This window comes from Chanos chanos, chromosome 2 (assembly GCF_902362185.1).
Source record: "Chanos chanos chromosome 2, fChaCha1.1, whole genome shotgun sequence".
In the NCBI taxonomy this organism is placed as follows: domain Eukaryota; kingdom Metazoa; phylum Chordata; class Actinopteri; order Gonorynchiformes; family Chanidae; genus Chanos; species Chanos chanos.
The window spans coordinates 53,421,537-53,439,730 of NC_044496.1; the positions used below are offsets into that span (position 1 = coordinate 53,421,537).

Below are 18,194 nucleotides of genomic sequence, written 5' to 3' on the forward strand. Positions count from 1 at the left end.
TTCTTTTGCCAGTAATCCTATTTTGCTGGCTAAACAAAGCCTGTAAAAGATTTCGTTTGATGTCTCCTCAGTATCACTTTTTTTTTTTTAGTCCTGTTAGAATTCTTGCTACCGGTGACCACACGCGGGTTTGTGAACCCAGATGACCGAGAAATTAACACAGAAACTGAGTTTTGTGCCTGCTGTACCAGTGGGACCTGCTAAATTGTTTTAACCCCTATTACTGCAACGGCATTGCAACCCTCTTATCATGGCCCCTGCAGCTACTCATTAATATTCCAGACATATGGCTGTATGCTCGGTATCATTGTCTGTTAATGGGATGGATAATCACTCATTCAATTATCAGACCAGTCAGCCCAACACCACAAACCCGGCGGGCCAGCCCCGTGAGCCGGTCACTGGCTAGGCCCGGAACACGGCCGGCCCAGGGAAAAAGGGTGAGAGCGATAGTGGCGATTACGCCTTATTAGTGCCTTTAATAAGACAAGGCTGCCTGCAGTGCTAGCTAGAAAGAGGCCTTTGGCCAGCAAAAAAGGCAGATCTGGTGTTGTCGTTAACTCAAACACGCTGTGAAACCCTTTGATTCTTTGTGTATTAATATCAGGTCTGTGAATGTCAAGCATATGTAACAGAACCTAAAAGATGTTTTTTTTTTTTTTAAAAAAAAAGACCTTTTTTATGTATTTGTGGTCTTTTTTAAAAAAAAAAATGTTGTGTGAAGATGCCGCATTGCTAGGTAAGGTAACAATAGCAGGCTCAGACACGACCCGTGGCCAGACACGCTGCGCGTCGATAAACTCTGTGAATCCTTTTTTTTTTTTTACAACCGCAGACTGACCTTGAGCCTGTGTCGTCTAGAGCCTGCGGGTCGATCAAACGGCTCATTCATTCTCGTTGATCCCCGCACTGCGGCCCTGGTCCCTGTGCTGGGCTGTGCCTGTGCCGAACGGGGCATGACCTGGATGTAAAGGAGGTCGCGGGGAGGTCACAGGCAACGTGTGCTTCCTGAGACCACCTTAGCGCAAACAAATGCACACGAATGAGCCCGCGTTGGGTAAGCAGAGCATAGCGGGAGAACTTCTTTCCATGTAGGAGGGCCATGAGTTTTCTCTGTATGTGTGTGTGTGTATGTGTGTGAGTGTTTGTAAAGGGGCAGTTTGGTTCTGTAGGAGGGGGTGGTGGGTGGGTGGGTGGGGGGGGTGGGGGGGGTCGAACGAGGGTGTAGAAAAAGATAGGAGGTGACATGTGAAGAAAATCATAGAGAATCGTCGTGGGCTTGATAAATTCTCGCATTTGAAATGAACAGAGGCGACCATGCCTGCAGAGGGGCCATTGTTGGCGGCCCATTTTCTCCCAGGAAAAGGCGCTCGCTCCCAGGGTCAGCGGAGTTACGAAAGTAATTAAAGCGGCTTGATTCACCGCCTGCACCAGAGAAAAGAAAGCAAGCTGTCGTTCTGATTTAGAAAAATAAATTACAATTTTAATAATGGACTGCCGAAGAGGGGGGGGGGGGGGAGCTAGGATGTCTGGAGCACTGCTTGGTTGGAAAGGAGGTGGGGGGGTGGTGTGTGTGTGTGTGTGTGTGTGTGTGTGCGTGGGATGGGGGGAAGGTGGTGTCTAAGGGTTGCCGGCTGCCTACTTATCAATAGTTGCAATTTTTTTTTTTTTTTTTTGGAAACCACATTGGTAGTACATTGCTGAGGCACAAGTGCCCTTAAAAAAAGAAAACGGCGGGAACATTTACATACCGATTTCATGCGCATGGCAAAGGGCCTTTGCCAATATCAGAGAGGACTCAGCATTCCTATTGTCTGCCGGGACTCTGGTCCCCTCTGATATGAAAATTCAATTATATTATAACTAGATCTGGCGGTACATTTTGACAGTCTACGCTAGCGTCTTGCCAGCTGCATCAGTGTGTGGGGAGCCCCGAGGCTCCTGATAGTGCAAGTGCAGCCTTTCAGCCATTGACATGTTTTTGAGGGACAAGATTACCTAAATGTGTCGCATTTAAGGAATGAAAGTTAATCTAGTGCACGGCCATTATCTCCTCCAGGTAATTCCAATACCACCCTCGAATCTGCGTGTTTACGCGCACATACACGTACACGTACACACACCCATGCTAACTCTCAGAGTTATATTTTACCTCTTCCAAATCAGATTCTTGGCCGTCTGCTCTCTCAACACAATATGTGTTTATTTATTTTTTATCTGCTTACATTACTGGTAAACAAGAAGGCAGGGTTTTTTTTTTTTTTTTAACAAACTAGACTCTCTTTCTCCATGGCAAGCAGTTTTTAAAGTTACATTTTCTCTGCGCCTGGACAAATTTAGGTATTCTTGCAAGTTTCATTTTATACATGCTTATACATGAGAGCTTTTGCAGTAGTGACATTTATTCATAGCATATAATAAGACCCGGCTACTGTCACTCATATGTTCTGTATGGTACCTGACATGTGTGAGCTATAGTAATTCGAATACAAGCTATAATAAAGTTAGCTTGTATTCTTGTGGGATGAGGAAAGTCCTGAAGTAGTTATAATTTTTTATGGTGGTCTTTGAATTGTCTGTGCATAGTTGACTGCATGTGCATCTCCCTGTGTTAAAGGTTCCTGTAATTATAACATTTGACCTCAGCCGTCTTTGCTCATTGGATGAGGATTAGTCACTGTTTTGATCACGTCTTTATTCAGACCCCCCATGAACTGACACCGCTGAACTGCAGTGTATTTGAGGCTAAACATTCTAGTGTTTGTGTGTGTGTGTGTGTGTGTGTGTGTGTGTGTGTGAGAGAGAGAGCGAGAGAGAGAGTCTGTATGAGAGAGAGAGAGAAAGAGAGAGAGAGTGGGATAAAGTGTGTGTGTGTGTGTGTGTGTGTGTGTGTGTGTGTGTGTGTGTGTGTGTGTAGTATGGGTCCTCTCAGGTCCTCTAACAGCAGGCCTCATTGTGCATGGAGGCCAAGAAACAGAGCAAGACACAGGAAGCCCCTCTCTGCCCCCCCCCCCAAACACACACACACACTCACACACTTACGCACATACACACACACACACGCACATGCACACATACACACACGCACACACACACACATGCACTCATACACACTACTTCAGCCCATAGCTCTGAGACCTGAACACGGACCCCTTATTAACCCAGACCATGACACACACATACCTGCCTCCCCTCATTAAGCAGTACTGAAGTACACACTCACCCAAAAGGAGAAAAGAAACTCTAATTAGTATTCTCTACGGGGCCACAACCATTAGCACTTAATTAACGTAGGCCGCAGCCTTCATTCTGAGAGGGTTAGCAGTTGAATACCGGGTGCATGCGTCTTCTATGTCTGCTGCTGCAAATGGCCCTGAAAAGGTGGTCTTTGTTTCAGTATGTGTGTGTGCGTGCGTGTGTGTGTGTGTGTGTGTCTGTGTTTGTGCACTAACATGTGTGTGCTCTTTATATGTCTCTCCTACACTAATGTGTGCCTCAGTGCTTTGATATGGCAGCACAAGGTCACTGGAATGAGAGCTTCTTAGTTTTTCATTGTTTTTCCTCCTCTTCTACTCCTTCTTCTTCTTCTTCTTCTTCTTCTTTTTTTTCTCCTCCAATATGGGCAATTCAGTTGGTAGGTGGAATGTACAGGGGCCCCCTAATGTCATGTTTAATCTAATGTTCAGTACATGGGTCTATTTTGAGACAACCGGAATCCTGCTTCTCTTAGAAAACTTTATGTCGTGCATTTGTAACATTGACTACAGAGCAAACTCCAAACCAAGAGAAATGAAGGATGACAGTTTCTGTTAGACGTCCCCCCTTCATCCACACATGGGTTTCCATCTTCATGTTTATATCTATCTTCACAAAAAAAAATGGTGACAGACCCTCTTTTTTTTTCTTTCTCTCTCTCTCTCTCTCTCTCTCTCTTTTTTTATAATGGGTGTGTGATCTGGGTAAGCCAGTGACGCTGACAGTGGTGTTTCTCTTCCTGTCTGTCTCTTTTGGTCCTGGATATCGGCCGTTTGTTAGCGGTTCTAACCACACAAAGATACAAGTGCTCTGGTAGATAAAGCTCCCTTTGATGCTGTATGAAGAATGGCAACCAGTCTCCTCTGCTCACCTTCCACACATTTTATAAAAGGAGAGGGGACATGAGGGGGAAACACCCCCCCCCCCCCAAAAAAAGAAGCTGTTCCTCTCTCCGATCTCCACGGCCACCCACCCCACCCACCCCCCCCCCAGGGGGGGCCGTGGTGTGTTGCGGCGCTGGTACCTTTCACTTCCTGAAACCTGAGAGGCGGAGACCTGTCATTTGCCAATTTACTGTGAATGGGGTGACTGGAGGATAGAATGTCATTTTCCCACCAGGCAGCTCCATCCGTCCCGGCGTGGAGAGGGTTGGGCCGGCCGACTCGGGTGCAATGCTAGAGTAAAATTAATGCTTCTTGATGGCAGGTAATGGTTTGAGATGGGTGCCGCTGACGTGGATTTCCAAGAAGAACGCTGTAGGGTCTCTCCCTCACACTTTCCCGATTTTTCTCTCTGAGACGCCCCCCCCCCCCCCAACCCCCTTTCGTTTCCCTTTCTCTTTCACTCCTTCGTTCTGCTGGCCAGGCATTAACACGCTTGTAAGATTATACTGGGCCAGTCTTTGCTGCCAAAGCTGTAATTTCTCCCCCTGATCAATGTAATTATGCATCTCTAGTGCCCTCCGCCTGCTCTCATGCCCAGAATACCTCCTCTTGTCATTTCTTAAGGTTACCAACTTCTCACAAACTGATTACCTCTCCTGACAGAAGTTCACAGAACAGAGCAGGATCGCAGAACAGAGCGATAGTAGATCCAGAAATGGTTTCCGTGTAAAGGTATAGAGAATATGAATATGTGCTGACAAACTTCACAGATGCCATTACAGAGACACATATCTATTGATGCTTATATTTGGATTCAGTCATGAATGCAAAAAAAAAAAATTGTAGTGCATGCCACCACTGAATTTATTGCTTTGGGCTCGAGTAATGAAAGGCTGATGGGACTTTGGCAGTGACATGGGTGTTGCCGTGAGGATGAATGAGAAATGGTGGCCTCGGTAAACTCTCAGGGCGGGGTCACAGGTACTAGCAGTAGTGTATCATCTAGGTTCAGTGGAGTTCAGTTTTCATTAAAACTTGCCTGGAAGCCTGAAACTGCTTTCGGCCAACTCCCTAAGGAGTAGCACCTCTCTCTCTCTCTATCTGTCTTTTTCTGTCTTTCTTTCTCTGTCCCCCCCCCCGTCTCTCTCTCTCTCTCTCTCACACACACACACACACACAGACACACTATTATAAACAAATAATATCATTTTGAAAACAGGCTTATTAGCTGGTGTTTCCCTGGTTCCTAAGCTCTCTCCTGTAGAGACAGATGGGAGGCTAAAAGCTTAGTAAATGCCTTTATTAAGGTGAGTATCACATTAACAGAGATAGCAACAGGACACCATTAACTGTCAGTTTAGCCATCAAGACAATAACCAGAACATTTGTTAAAGCCTCCAATGGAAGCACTTCACGGGGTGGATTATTAGGATGTGTAGACCGAGAAAAACAGCTTTCAGGGCTGGGAGACAGTGCACCTTTATACCGTGTAACCACAGAAGAACATTATATTTTATGTTGCTTCTTGATTTAGTCAAGGCAAAGAAGACCTTGTAAAGCTCACTGAATGTGAGCAAAAAAAAAAAAATTCCCATCAGAATCAATGACAATGAAAGGGTTCTCCATTTACACCCTTTCAACACGTGGGCATCAGAGCCTGTTGTTTGTGTTCAAGTTTAGGCTCAAGTGCTGCTGACATACAGTCTTACTGGAATACAAGGAACATTTTAGCTTGGAAGAAGTTCTCTTTGTGTTCATTCATTCATGGAGTCTCTCTCTGCCTCTCTCTCTCTCTCTCTCTCTCTCTGTGTCTCTCTCCTTCTCCCTCTCTCTCTTGCTCTCTCTCTCTTGTTCTCTCTCGCTTTCTCTTTCTTCTCTCTTCTCTCTTCTCTCTCTCTCTCGCTCTCTCTCTCTCTCTTTCTCTCTCTCTCTTGCTCTCTCTCTCTTGTTCTCTCTCGCTTTCTCTTTCTTCTCTCTTCTCTCTTCTTTCTCTCTCTCGCTCTCTCTCTCTCTCTTTCTCTCTCTCTCTTGCTCTCTCTCTCTTGTTCTCTCTCGCTTTCTCTTTCTTCTCTCTTCTCTCTTCTCTCTCTCTCTCGCTCTCTCTCTCTCTCTTTCTCACTCTCTCTTGCTCTCTCTCTCTCTTTTTCTCTCTCTCTCTCTCTCTCTGCATGCAGGCCAGATCAGATGAGAGCTCCAGGTCAGTTTCCCATGCCAAGTTTTGCGGCCTGCCATGTTGTCTATTCTGCTCAGCTATTTAAAAAATGTTGAATATCAACAATGGCTTTCACTGGAGCATTGTCAACTTTTGTATGAAGCAATCTTGGCTGAATACGATGGCTCCCAGTGCAGGGAGGGCTCAGCTTGGTGCTGCTGTGTGGACTACGAGACCGCCCGCCTGCTGGCTTTCCTCTCTCTCCCTCTCTCTCTCTCTATCCCTCTCTCTTGCCTCTGGACGGGTATGACTGGAGGCTCTTGTATGCTGTTTCAGCAGCCTGTGGGGTCTCTCTCTCTCTCTGTCTCTCTCTCTCTGTCTCTTCCTGCTGCCAGGGGACCCTCTCAAACACACACACACACACACACACACACACACGGGACAGGACACAGAGAGACGAAGGAATCAAGGTGAGTGTCTTTCTGGAGCTGCTGCTAGGGACAGGAGTGGTAGAAAGAGGGCTGACGAGGGGTGGGCGGGTGGGGGAGTTTGGGGGGTGGGGGGGTGGCAGCAAAGCAACGTTTATTGCAGTCACTGCAGAGAGAGAGAGAGAGAGACAGACAGACAGACAGACAGACAGACAGACAGAGAGAAAGAATTAAGCTGTTTTATTATGATTGTGTGGACATGGATGTGAGTAAGAAAGTTAAAAAAAAGAAAAAGAAAAAAGATTCTTAATTTATGATTGGTATGGGGGGGGGGGGGGATCGTTGTAATCACTAGCCATGATGTATTACGTCAGGTGAAGCGTTTAAACATCAGTCTGTCTGGTTAGATGGTTATGAATTAATTATCACGTGGTAATAATCCTTTGAGGTTGAGATCATATTCCAATAAGGCAGTTTGTTGATGTTTTGTCTGGCTGTAAAAAGAGAAGTGTCTTTCACAGAAAACAGGGTTTACTGTGTCTTTTTGTGGTTTAATCTGAGAGTCAATGCAGCTTTTTAACACATGATGTGGCTAAACTCTTCTCTTGTGAAGACACAGTAAACTGTCTTGTCATTAACAGAAACTCTCAAAGGAGAGAGGAGAAACAGGCAGCGAAAATACGACCCAAACATGAATGAAGCCAGTGTGTGTAGAGTCATACACTCTGTGTGTATAATGTGCGAGTCTCTTTCTCTCTCTCTCTCTCTCTCTGTGTAGCTCAGTGCCTTTGTCAGGATGTCATTAAAACTAGGCAGTTAGTGTCTGAGACATCTTCTCTTCCCTAGTACAGCAACAGCTTGTGTCTGCCATTGACACGTCAGTCTGCAGGGCTTTCAGCTGTCAGCTTCACTGCACTCTTTTCACTCTTGTGATGTTCGTGTGTGTGTGTGTGTGTGTGTGTGTGTGTGTGTGTGTGTGTGTGTGTGTGCATGTGTGTTTGTGTGTGTGTGTGCATGTGTGTGTGTATGTACGTTTGTGTGTGCTTGTGTGTTTGTGTGTCTGTGTGTGTGTAACATTATAAAAATAAAGTTTAGCCATTACAGTGTTCAATAACAAACAGTTCCGTATTGATGCTGAATGTGTCATTTCCAGCTCAGATGGAAAAGAGGAGATCCTCCCACGCTGTCCTGAAGGTCTCTAATTAAAACAACTGAACTGATCAATAAAAACAGTTCGGCATTTGTTCTCTGACCGTCATCATGCCAAATGTTCTTCCTTTTTAGATTAGTGAAGACCATGGTTTGGAAATTTTTGGGGACTTTGTCAGTCCACAGCAGTGTTAGCAGCAGTTTGTTTCGGGAAAGAGTCTGTTTATGTGGTGCACTAATTTTTGATGGATCTGCTAATTGAGATCCACCAATTAGCTTCACTAGAGACCAAATGGACAATCAGTCAATTTCACTGTCACACTGTCATTCACTTTTTGCAGTTCTGTGTTAAAAAAAAGTAAAAATAAAAATCATATATGGCTATGCACACACACACACACACACACACACACACACACACACACACACACACACACACACACACATATGCTTCAATGTTCATCACAGTTTCTATATATATATATATATATATATATACACACACATATATATATATATATATATAGAGAGAGAGAGAGAGAGAGAGAGAGAGAGAGAGAGAGAGAAATAATGGACTTAAGCTTACTTGTACCAATACCCATGCATGTGTATGATCCACTGTGGTCACCTCTGAGGGTCCAGTGTAGTCCTCTGTGTCTCCTCTCTCTTTTCCTCTGGCAAGGTGACCACTTTCATCTCCAACCAACCCAATCCATTATCCTGTCAACAGTCCCCTGGTTCCCACCAGAGTTTGCAGCAGTCTGAGAACACTGGCAGTAATGAAATCATCAGTAATCCCCAAAACTCATCTCATCGTACCCGAGGTAATTAATACATTTGGAGGGCGATGGCTAACTCTTAATTAAATTATGCCTCTTTTAATGAGGCCTTTTACACTGACTAAATTTATGACCAGTATCTGCATTATCAAGTGCTTGGCGGGCAACAGAGATTCGTCATTTTCATCCAAATCACTCCCAGATTAGACGTAACGGAGTTTATGATTAATACGTCCATTTATATGTGTTTGTTTCTTTTTTAAAGGTTTAATAAATTACGTTCCATAATTAGTTAACCTGGCTTTACCTTCAGCTGAAGCTTCCATTTCTGCAATTAATGCACACCGTACTATCTTTACCTATTAATTTGAGAAAATTTTAAAGATAACAACTTTGTGGTATTAATCATATTACAAAATTAAGTGTATTTAATTAATTAAAAATATATTGCAGAAATTAATTGTGCATTTTCACAATATTATCTTAAACTAATGAAAGCTTGACAAAGAGACGTCATTTTTTAAACGCCCCGGATTAGCGGGATCTCAATTATGTTTAAAACAAAAGCGCTCTGCTTGCTTTTGGCTTGCTGCAGAAGCAAAAAAACGAACGACTCAGCACTTTCTGCTAAACAAAAAAAGAGGAAAGTTTCTATTGTTTTAGAGAAACTGTCGTACATGAAAATGATTCAGAAGATACATAGGAAGTAATGAGGTCTGTAATTAGGCTACCACGAAATAATGGCATTTAAAACGATCAAATTCATGTGATCCGTAATGTGCGATCGACAAAAAAGGGAGTTACGATACCTGGCTTATTACTGACAGATATTTCCGTTTCTTTAGCGCCTTTACCACATTTTTGGATTAAATCATTAAATATGTCGTGAACACTGCCCCTTCGCTATCGATGTCTTTGTGCTGTTTTGAATAGCGGTTGTTTAACTAGCTGCTGTTATAAGAGTAGCACACTTGGCAACTAAGTACATATAAAAGAAACCAAAGAGCACTTAAACTGTGAAAGTTGTCCACTTTGAACGATCACCGACAAAAAAATGGAACTTAATATGTCATTTTTTAAATTAAAGACATCTGGTTGCTCTGCAACATTTTCTCAGTGGCTCCATCAAAACTATATTTCTAGTAATTTTCTGCTAAATTTAACCTGTGATTTAACTGAAATTAGCTTTCAGTGCGTAAGGATAAATGTAGTTATAAGAACTATTTTCATTTAACGCATCATATACCAAATGCGGTATTATTGATATTGTTTTTTAATATTTCCCCTAACTGGAATGTAAAAGGCATTGTAAAAAATGTTGTCGCAGGGCAGCAAATAGAGATTGTATATTCACTCAATGGGCTTCCTGTCGTTCTCAAGATGATGTGTGTTTATTGAGTTTATGCTGCGTTAGTTCAAGATCCCAGTTTATCATGGCTCTAGATGACGTCCACGTCTAATTTGCCTTTCCTTTTATCCGTCTCTCTGAGGTGTGATTCACTCACACTCTAGTTTTCTAAACTTGATTTTATGCGTACGTCTGTTCTGGTTGCAACATTTTCAGTTTATACCAGTTTAAATCTGTTTACTTTAAAACGGTCTGTTGTCATGACTTGCAATTTCTTTCGTTACCAGAGAAGACTGGAACCTCTGCGAGAGTTCTTCTAGTCGATTTTTTTCTAGTCACTTGAGACTGTAGGCAAATGTCACCATCAGACTTAGTTTACTACATCTCTCTCAGTGTACAATAGGTTTTAATATTATGGAACCATAATACACACAATTCCCTCCTTTCATAATTTCTGAGGGAAATTCATGAATCATAATTATGTTTTTTAGTTTTTATAGAATTTGTAGCGCAGTGTCGTTGTAGTGTTTTAGCGCAGCGTTCGCATGTCTTTAATATGACATAATCTGGTGTGCAGGTGTGTGTGTGTGTGTGTGTGTGTATAACCTGGACTCTGCAAACATATGCATGCAGACTGAGGCATTCTTATCTGAGGGGCAGAGACAGGAAGATGCGTTCAGTCCTACATCAAGGAAAATGAAAGGCAAAAAAAAGGGAAAGCCATGGGTGGTCACGGCCTGACTGCTCCCGACAGCGGCAGGTTAAAGAGATTACAGGCAGGGTGTGTGTCGGCAGCCGCGGCCTGCTCTCTCAGCCATGGAGGATAATGAGAAAGGATATGCTTGGTCTGTTGGGAAGAAGAGAGACAGCAGCTTCAGACATTGTTCAGAGAGAAAGCTTGAGGGGGGGGGGGCATGTTGCCTGTGTGTGTGGGCAGATGGAGAACGCTGATGGACACTGACAAACACATGGTTTTAAATTAATTAATTGAACTCACGCAAGAGCAACAGGGGCACCTGTGTGCTTCTGCACTTTTCCAAAGCAAAACTTTTTCCCCTTTTAGAAGAACTGAAAAAAACCCAAACCTTTGGTGTCTCTTCAGACGGATGACGTGCTGCCCAAGTCTACAATTTATTCCATGTCAGCGTGGGCTGTAGACTGCACTAATGTTAATATGTTCTCGTAATGTTTGTTTTGGCTCTTTTGAAGGTGGCAGCGAATCCTGAAAAATTCACTCGCTCTTCCTGACAAGAATGTGCCCACATGAGGAGGGCTCCTCATCTTGCCCTGTAAGCATCTGCTGGTGAGTTGTATGACTTTCACAAACATGGGCTGTAATCTCATATGTTCTGACCCAAAGCTCCTCCTTGCAACAATCTCGTAGAAATGAGTAATATGTGGAAAAGGTGTGGAGACAGTAGACTTCAGTTTGAATGGAAAGAGTGTTAGTCCACTGTCTTGCTTTATGCATGCACAATCAAAACTCCCCTTAACATACCAAGTGGCAATACTATTGAAGTTAATATTTTCCTCCTACATTTGAATACAAATTCTCAAGCGATTGTATTATTATCTTGTCTTATTCATTAGCCAGTACCGAGACGCGTTTACGGAATTTTACCTTACCAAGCTCCGCTGAGGAGGTAGACTGCACGTGATGAAGCAAAGCTGCACTTTGTATAGCTACATGCTTGCGAATTGCAGACGCCTCAGCGTTTTCAGACACTTGCAACAGCAAATCCCTGTGAATAATGCAGCGTTGTCAGTCAATGCTTCTGCCTACGGCACATATCAGGTCTGCTGTCACATAATAAGACATTTATATCCTTCGACGATAAAGCCGCCACGATGAAATGAAGAGTCATCCAGTGTGCCGCGGAACATTCGTCGAGTGTATGACTAGTCGTAACCGCACACGCATTCTCACCGCATTATTAAGATGCGTGAATGTATACATTTGCCCAGTTGTGACACATTCCGTGACACGCGGCCTGGCTGTTGTGGAGGGAGCGTAGTCACGCCGCCTAAGGGTGTATGTTATCATGTTGAAAATAAGGGCCATGTGTGAAATGCTGGACTGGTTAGATGCAGTAATACGCAGTTAGTCACACAGAAGAATGGGTTGTAAGCTGGCATTTTTCTGAAGAATTATTTAGGTCCCAGTGTTTACATACATCTAGGTGAAATTTATCCCTCTATTAGAATTCACTGGGGACGTCTTCATTGGTTCATGTTTTTGTTTAGTGAAAACTAACCTTCATCAGCCATTGACTTTCAGGGACCTAGAGATCAGAGAACTTCAACGTTTTTTAAAACGAGAAGTATTAGGCTATTCTAACCAAATATGCTGAAGTATACAGTTTTACATTCCTGGTTTTATGTTTTAATCTTTTAAATGCCCGCTTGAACCGCCATATAAACTGTACCTAATGTTAAAATTCCCGTCTTACCCTTCCCAAACGCTGCCTGAATGAATCAAAATCGATATTAGGTGGTTATTATTTTTTTCTCCCATTAAAACGGTTTGAAGAATGATATCCTTCTGTAAAGTGAGCATTTCAGCGGTTTGCTACTTTAAAGTTTGATAATCGAAAGGAAAAAATATGTTAATCACGTCTCAAGTGCTGTAAATATCCGCTGTTTCGACTTAAATCTCAGTCTGCCGAGAACAAGATCATTTTAGAAAAACAGTTTCCGCTTTGTCACGTCAGGGAAGAATTGCGATGGTATAGAAGTGTCATTCACTTTCAGGGGAGTCTTTTTCCCTCTTAGATAATAGTACACTACTAATAATTTCCAAAACAAATATTGTGGCAAATCCAGAGCGATTTCCATTTTGACAACTATATTTTGTAATAGAACTACTGAGGAAATAATGCTCTGCAACCAAGATTTGCATCGTCTTATGATATCATGCAAATATTATGACTCTAAATTTTAAGGGGTCATGCTCCGTCCACGCTTTAATTGATTTCGTGAATTTGATTTTACCTTTGTTGAAACGAGAGGGGACGCAACCATTTATTGTAGCACAATGGGAATAGCAGACCGTGCTTAAATTGCATCTTAATTTGCATACTGAGTCCAAAAATTATGCCAGTCTTAATGAGACCGTCTCCATTGTAGCTGCAATTGAAAAACCATTCTCTGTTAATTACTGTTACTCGAAGGTCTTGTCCGCAGTCACTGAGTTGAAACAAAAAAAGTTATTGATTACAGGGCCACAAGGTTTAAATGGACATTAAAGCAATGATTTCCAATGTAGTGTTATCGGTGACGTCCACATTCAAACGTAAAAATTATGCTGAGCTGAATAAGCATTTGAACTTGTTCAGATATGTAATACCATACACCCTTAGGATACCTACACAAACGTACGGGCCTCGCCTGCCCGCCGGAAAGAGCAAATTAATCTCGACCTTAATTCATTTTGTAGCTGAAATGAGCCGTGCAGCCCGTCACAAAAGTTCCCTTTGTCTTATTAACCTTTAAAAGCTGAGCTTAAAGCAGACGACTTCATTCATGTGACCACGACTGTCTCCGTCATTGTTAGTCCTCCTGCAAGAAGCATTCTTGAAAGAACAGACCCTTCAAAATCTGTTATTATTATCAAACCTGTCTACTTTAGAAAAGTACAGAGACTTATATTCTAATACTGTTTTAATTATATTATTGAACATTTCATCAAGTGTATGCTCGTTTTTTAAGACACCCTGAATCCTCCATTTTGAATAGCTTATCTTTCATGAATGGCACATTGCAAACGTCAAACAGGAAGCAGCGTTTGTATACACGTAGAAAAATAAATTCTGATTTCGCTAAATAAGAACATTTGATAGTTATATATGTTAGCATATATATATACATTTCAATACGGTGTACATGTGATTACACTGGCACAGAACCCGACGCCTCTTACCATTAATGACTGGAATGTCAGATAACAACTCCCCAAATTTTACCATAAATTAAAAAGTTCTTTTTAAATTGACGTCAGCTCGATCGTTGTGAGATGTTATGGCAGATGATATATGCTCAAAATACGAGCATAACAGCAGATCATTTTAAATTTCATGAATGTGTGTTTTATTAAATGTCGGCTACCTTTGTATTAATTTATTGACACGATTTAGTTTAATTGGTGTCATTAGCAATAATGTTTTTATCAAGAGCAATTATTCAAGGAGCGCTTTAATGACGTTTTTCAGGTGCAAATGATAATAAGCATTTAGGGTCGATGAAGTGTTTGTTGCTTAGTGCACGGTTTCCTAATTGAAAATTCAGTGCTTTCCCATCCCACGTTTGAGTGGCGTCCGGAAACTATGGGGCACAAAACTCGACGATGTTGGACACTTGCAGGCTGTGCTGGTGGTCCTCGTCTCTTTGCATTCGTTAATTAGGAAATTTGGGGATGAGAAGTCCTCATTACTGAGCCTAGGGAAACGATTTTTTTTTCCTTTTCCCGCTGTCTCCTCCGTTTCCATAACAGATTGCAAAGGATTCGGTCCTTTAAAACAGTTCGGAAAAATCATCGGTTTTGCAGAGTAAGTTGTTAAAAAGTTGCTAAGGATATTGGACAAACTACAGCAGTGCCCCGCTATATGTTTTCATTTGGAGTGGCTGATATTTTCCACGATATTTCTAATTCACGTTTGTTCCCCGCGGACGACTATATACGTGAGAAGCAGTGAACGATGGGGATGTTAATAAACTCGAGGTCTTAGTCTGCGACTTAAGATCTTAGCCATCCTTCCACGCTGTTAGGACAATAAAGCGATAAAGCACAAGGAGGAAAAACCAACTGGTTGAAAGAAAGCCAGATTTGAATGATCAAATAAATTACCACTGAGCTGATATAAACTCCCTTAAAGTTAATAAAAACCTCTACCAACTGAAATGATCATCCTTTTTGGAGTCTTCGCAACGCCTTGAAATTTCTCCGTTTGCGTATCCCTTCATGAAGACGGGGTAGAATGTAAACTCAGCTGTCAGATTGGCTTGTTATGGTATTTAGATTGAGATCAAAATACAGAAAGAATCCGTCTCCTCGGTATTATGAAATGGTAGGCTAGTATTTAGGCTTTAGTATTTAGTATGTTGTGCATTGATCTGCATAGTTGTTTTTAGATTTTTATCAGCGTCATCTCTAGAAATATAAATTATATTTGGGCAGATTTTGCTGAGTATAGACTAACCTGTGGTCTTACGAGACTCCATGTGAAGCGAGACCTTCCTAAACACCGAATTAAGCAGGTTAATTAGTGTGCAGTGTTAAATGCTCTTCTTGAATATTCAAGCATTAAATCGTTCACACTCCAGGGGTAGCGCACTGAGTGGTAAGCGGTGATGGTCTTGATGGGCGAAGCCCTCATAATCATTTGCAGGTGTAAAGCTGGCCCAAGGCGAGAGAGAAAACCTCATCCATGAATTTATCAGGGTGACGATACTACTGTTTCGATTTGTTTGTGAACACGCACGATACATCGGCGCTTAGGATATATGCCAGTTTCGAATCACTCGTATTACATCAATGTGTCTTACCTGTGCATATCGCAAGGAATGACGAGAAATAGCTCACATCAGCAGTGCACTAGAATGCTACATTTGCAAGCAGTGGGCCGGATAACGTTTTCTCCACTAGGGGGCAACGGTAGATCACGTATGTCCCACTTAACACTGATAAAACAAATTGGTTGTATGAGGCAGTTTCAGGCAATCAATACTTTAAATATTTCGTTTTATAATTATTCAGGTGAAGAAAGGTACAACTACATTTAGGCCTAGAAAGACAAAATAGAGGCAGATCATTTTTTTTAGATGGTGTGAGTGGTAATTTTTTTGGAAGACTCCCATTATGTTTTCAGACGTTAGTATATAGTTTAAAAGATTATAGTCGAATGATGTAGTATAACTGTAAATTTAAGAGAAAGGCTATAGACCTAATAATAATGCGTTATGGGGCCTTGGACATGCTTTCGGCCACCTGTTTGTCACAAAAAAGTGACTTCCCAAATGTAACTCCAGTCGATTGAGTATGATGTTATCAGGTATGCTATTTGGATAGTGACAGGTACCCTAAATTACATTCTTATGGCGAGGAATCAAGGGAAATTGGAATTTTCCCTTAACATTTGATGAACCTCGTCTTATGTAAAGTCTATGAATTTCCACGTATCATGAAACTGATACTGTTATCCAAGGTTAAAAACTATATAGTCAGAGAACTACGGACTTGTATTTGCGTCGACACTTATATTAACTTACCAAAACGTACTACAATTACAATAATGATATTATTAATGCACACCGAAAATGACCGCAACAGAACCGAACAATTGAATTACCTGTTAAAATTTCTAGTTACATGTAAGTACTTAAACTGGATAGATTGCTTGATGTTCCTATGCTAATAAGTTTGCCTTCTTTGTGTGTGGTGGATCGGCAATAATGTTTGTCCGAGATAGTCTAAACTGCGTAAATTAGGACACTTTGAGATTTTATTGGTCATTGCATAAAAAATATTATTTTAGGAAATGTGTAGAATTTTTTTCTGGCATTTACAAGTTGGTGAAGAGTGTTTCAGTTTTTCTTTTGATGAAAAATCATGCATTTCCGCACAAGGATTGGAGTATTCTAAACCACTTACGCTAAAAACAGATCAAAGTAACCACAATCTAAAACGGTGTAGCCTAAATGTCTGTTTTCCGTAGCTCCTAGGTTTCCTCCAAAACAGTGCAGTCTTCTTGCTATCACACGGTGTGTATGGTGGATCACAGGGGCTGCTGTGATTGGTTGGGACTCCGCTCATTGTTATGCTGTCAATCCGAATCACATGGGCAAGCCTCTATTAACAGCTGAGGTTGGCGAACAAGTTTGCAGAGTTCTGTTTCAGAGCCGAACGGGGTAGAGCTATCCGCGGAACGAAGACAAGTAAGAAGTTAATAACCTAGTTTTTACTTACGCATAGTTACAGCTCACTTAAGAACTTTACCTGGCTGTTTATCAGAAGGCTACCTCTTTTTACTCTAAACTTTTAAACTAACCTTTTTTTTGGCGAGTGCAAATTAACACTCAAAAAGTCGGTCGAATGTATAACATGATGGAAACCGAGATAAAAAGTCCAATCCCGCAGTCCAATACGGGCTCAACGGCGGGTGGCAAGAACAACAGTGCCAACGACCAGGAGCGGGTGAAGCGGCCTATGAATGCTTTCATGGTGTGGTCGCGTGGTCAGAGGAGGAAGATGGCTCAAGAGAATCCTAAAATGCACAATTCTGAGATTAGCAAACGCCTCGGTGCTGACTGGAAATTGTTGACCGATGCGGAGAAGAGACCCTTTATCGATGAAGCCAAGAGACTGAGAGCAATGCACATGAAGGAGCATCCGGATTACAAATACCGTCCCCGCAGAAAGACCAAGACTTTACTCAAGAAAGACAAGTATTCCTTGCCCGGAGGACTTTTGGCGCCAGGTGGTAACGCTGTCAACAATGCAGTTTCAGTCGGCCAGCGGATGGACAGCTATGCGCATATGAATGGGTGGACAAACAGTGCATATTCCCTCATGCAGGACCAACTTGCTTATCCCCAGCACCACAGCATGAACAGCCCCCAGATTCAGCAGATGCACCGGTATGAGATGGCGGGACTCCAGTATCCCATGATGTCCTCTGCGCAGACCTACATGAACGCAGCGTCCACGTACAGCAGTATGTCACCAGCGTACACGCAGCAGACCTCCAGCGCAATGGGTTTGGGTTCTATGGCTTCTGTATGCAAGACAGAGCCAAGCTCTCCGCCACCGGCGATAACCTCCCACTCTCAGCGCGCTTGTTTGGGTGACCTGAGGGATATGATAAGCATGTACCTGCCTCCCGGGGGAGACAGCGCCGACCACTCCACACTCCAGACCAGTCGGTTACATAGTGTTCACCCGCACTATCAAAGCGCAGGCACGGGCGTGAACGGAACGCTTCCTTTAACTCATATTTGAAAGACTTCTGAATGGGGGGAAAAAACTGAGTACTTGGGATACTTGAACATTTTGATTTGCAAAAAGAATCGAGGTTCAATAGTTTGTTTGAAAAATATTTTTAATCTCAATAAGTTGTCCATTTTAAATCATTTTAAGACAACATATCGTGGACTGCATCTTGAGTGTCGCGCCGAACAAAGTAAATTGTATTGCAACGGAGCTTT

At 42.4% G+C, this 18,194-nt stretch overlaps 1 protein-coding gene across 1 annotated transcript; it reads left to right on the top strand.

Annotated features, from left to right (window-relative positions):
* The first annotated feature begins 17,082 nt into the window (after nucleotides 1-17,082).
* sox3 (SRY-box transcription factor 3) lies at nucleotides 17,083-17,988 on the top strand. Its single transcript, XM_030764966.1, has one exon. It carries the CDS (start codon nucleotides 17,083-17,085, stop codon nucleotides 17,986-17,988), a length of 906 nt encoding a protein of 301 aa, XP_030620826.1.
* Nucleotides 17,989-18,194: the final 206 nt, after the last annotated feature.

What these genes read in the sequence shown, in the direction of transcription:
- sox3 (XM_030764966.1), top strand. Translation starts at nt 17,083, where the DNA reads ATGTATAACATGATGGAAACCGAGATAAAAAGTCCAATCCCGCAGTCC.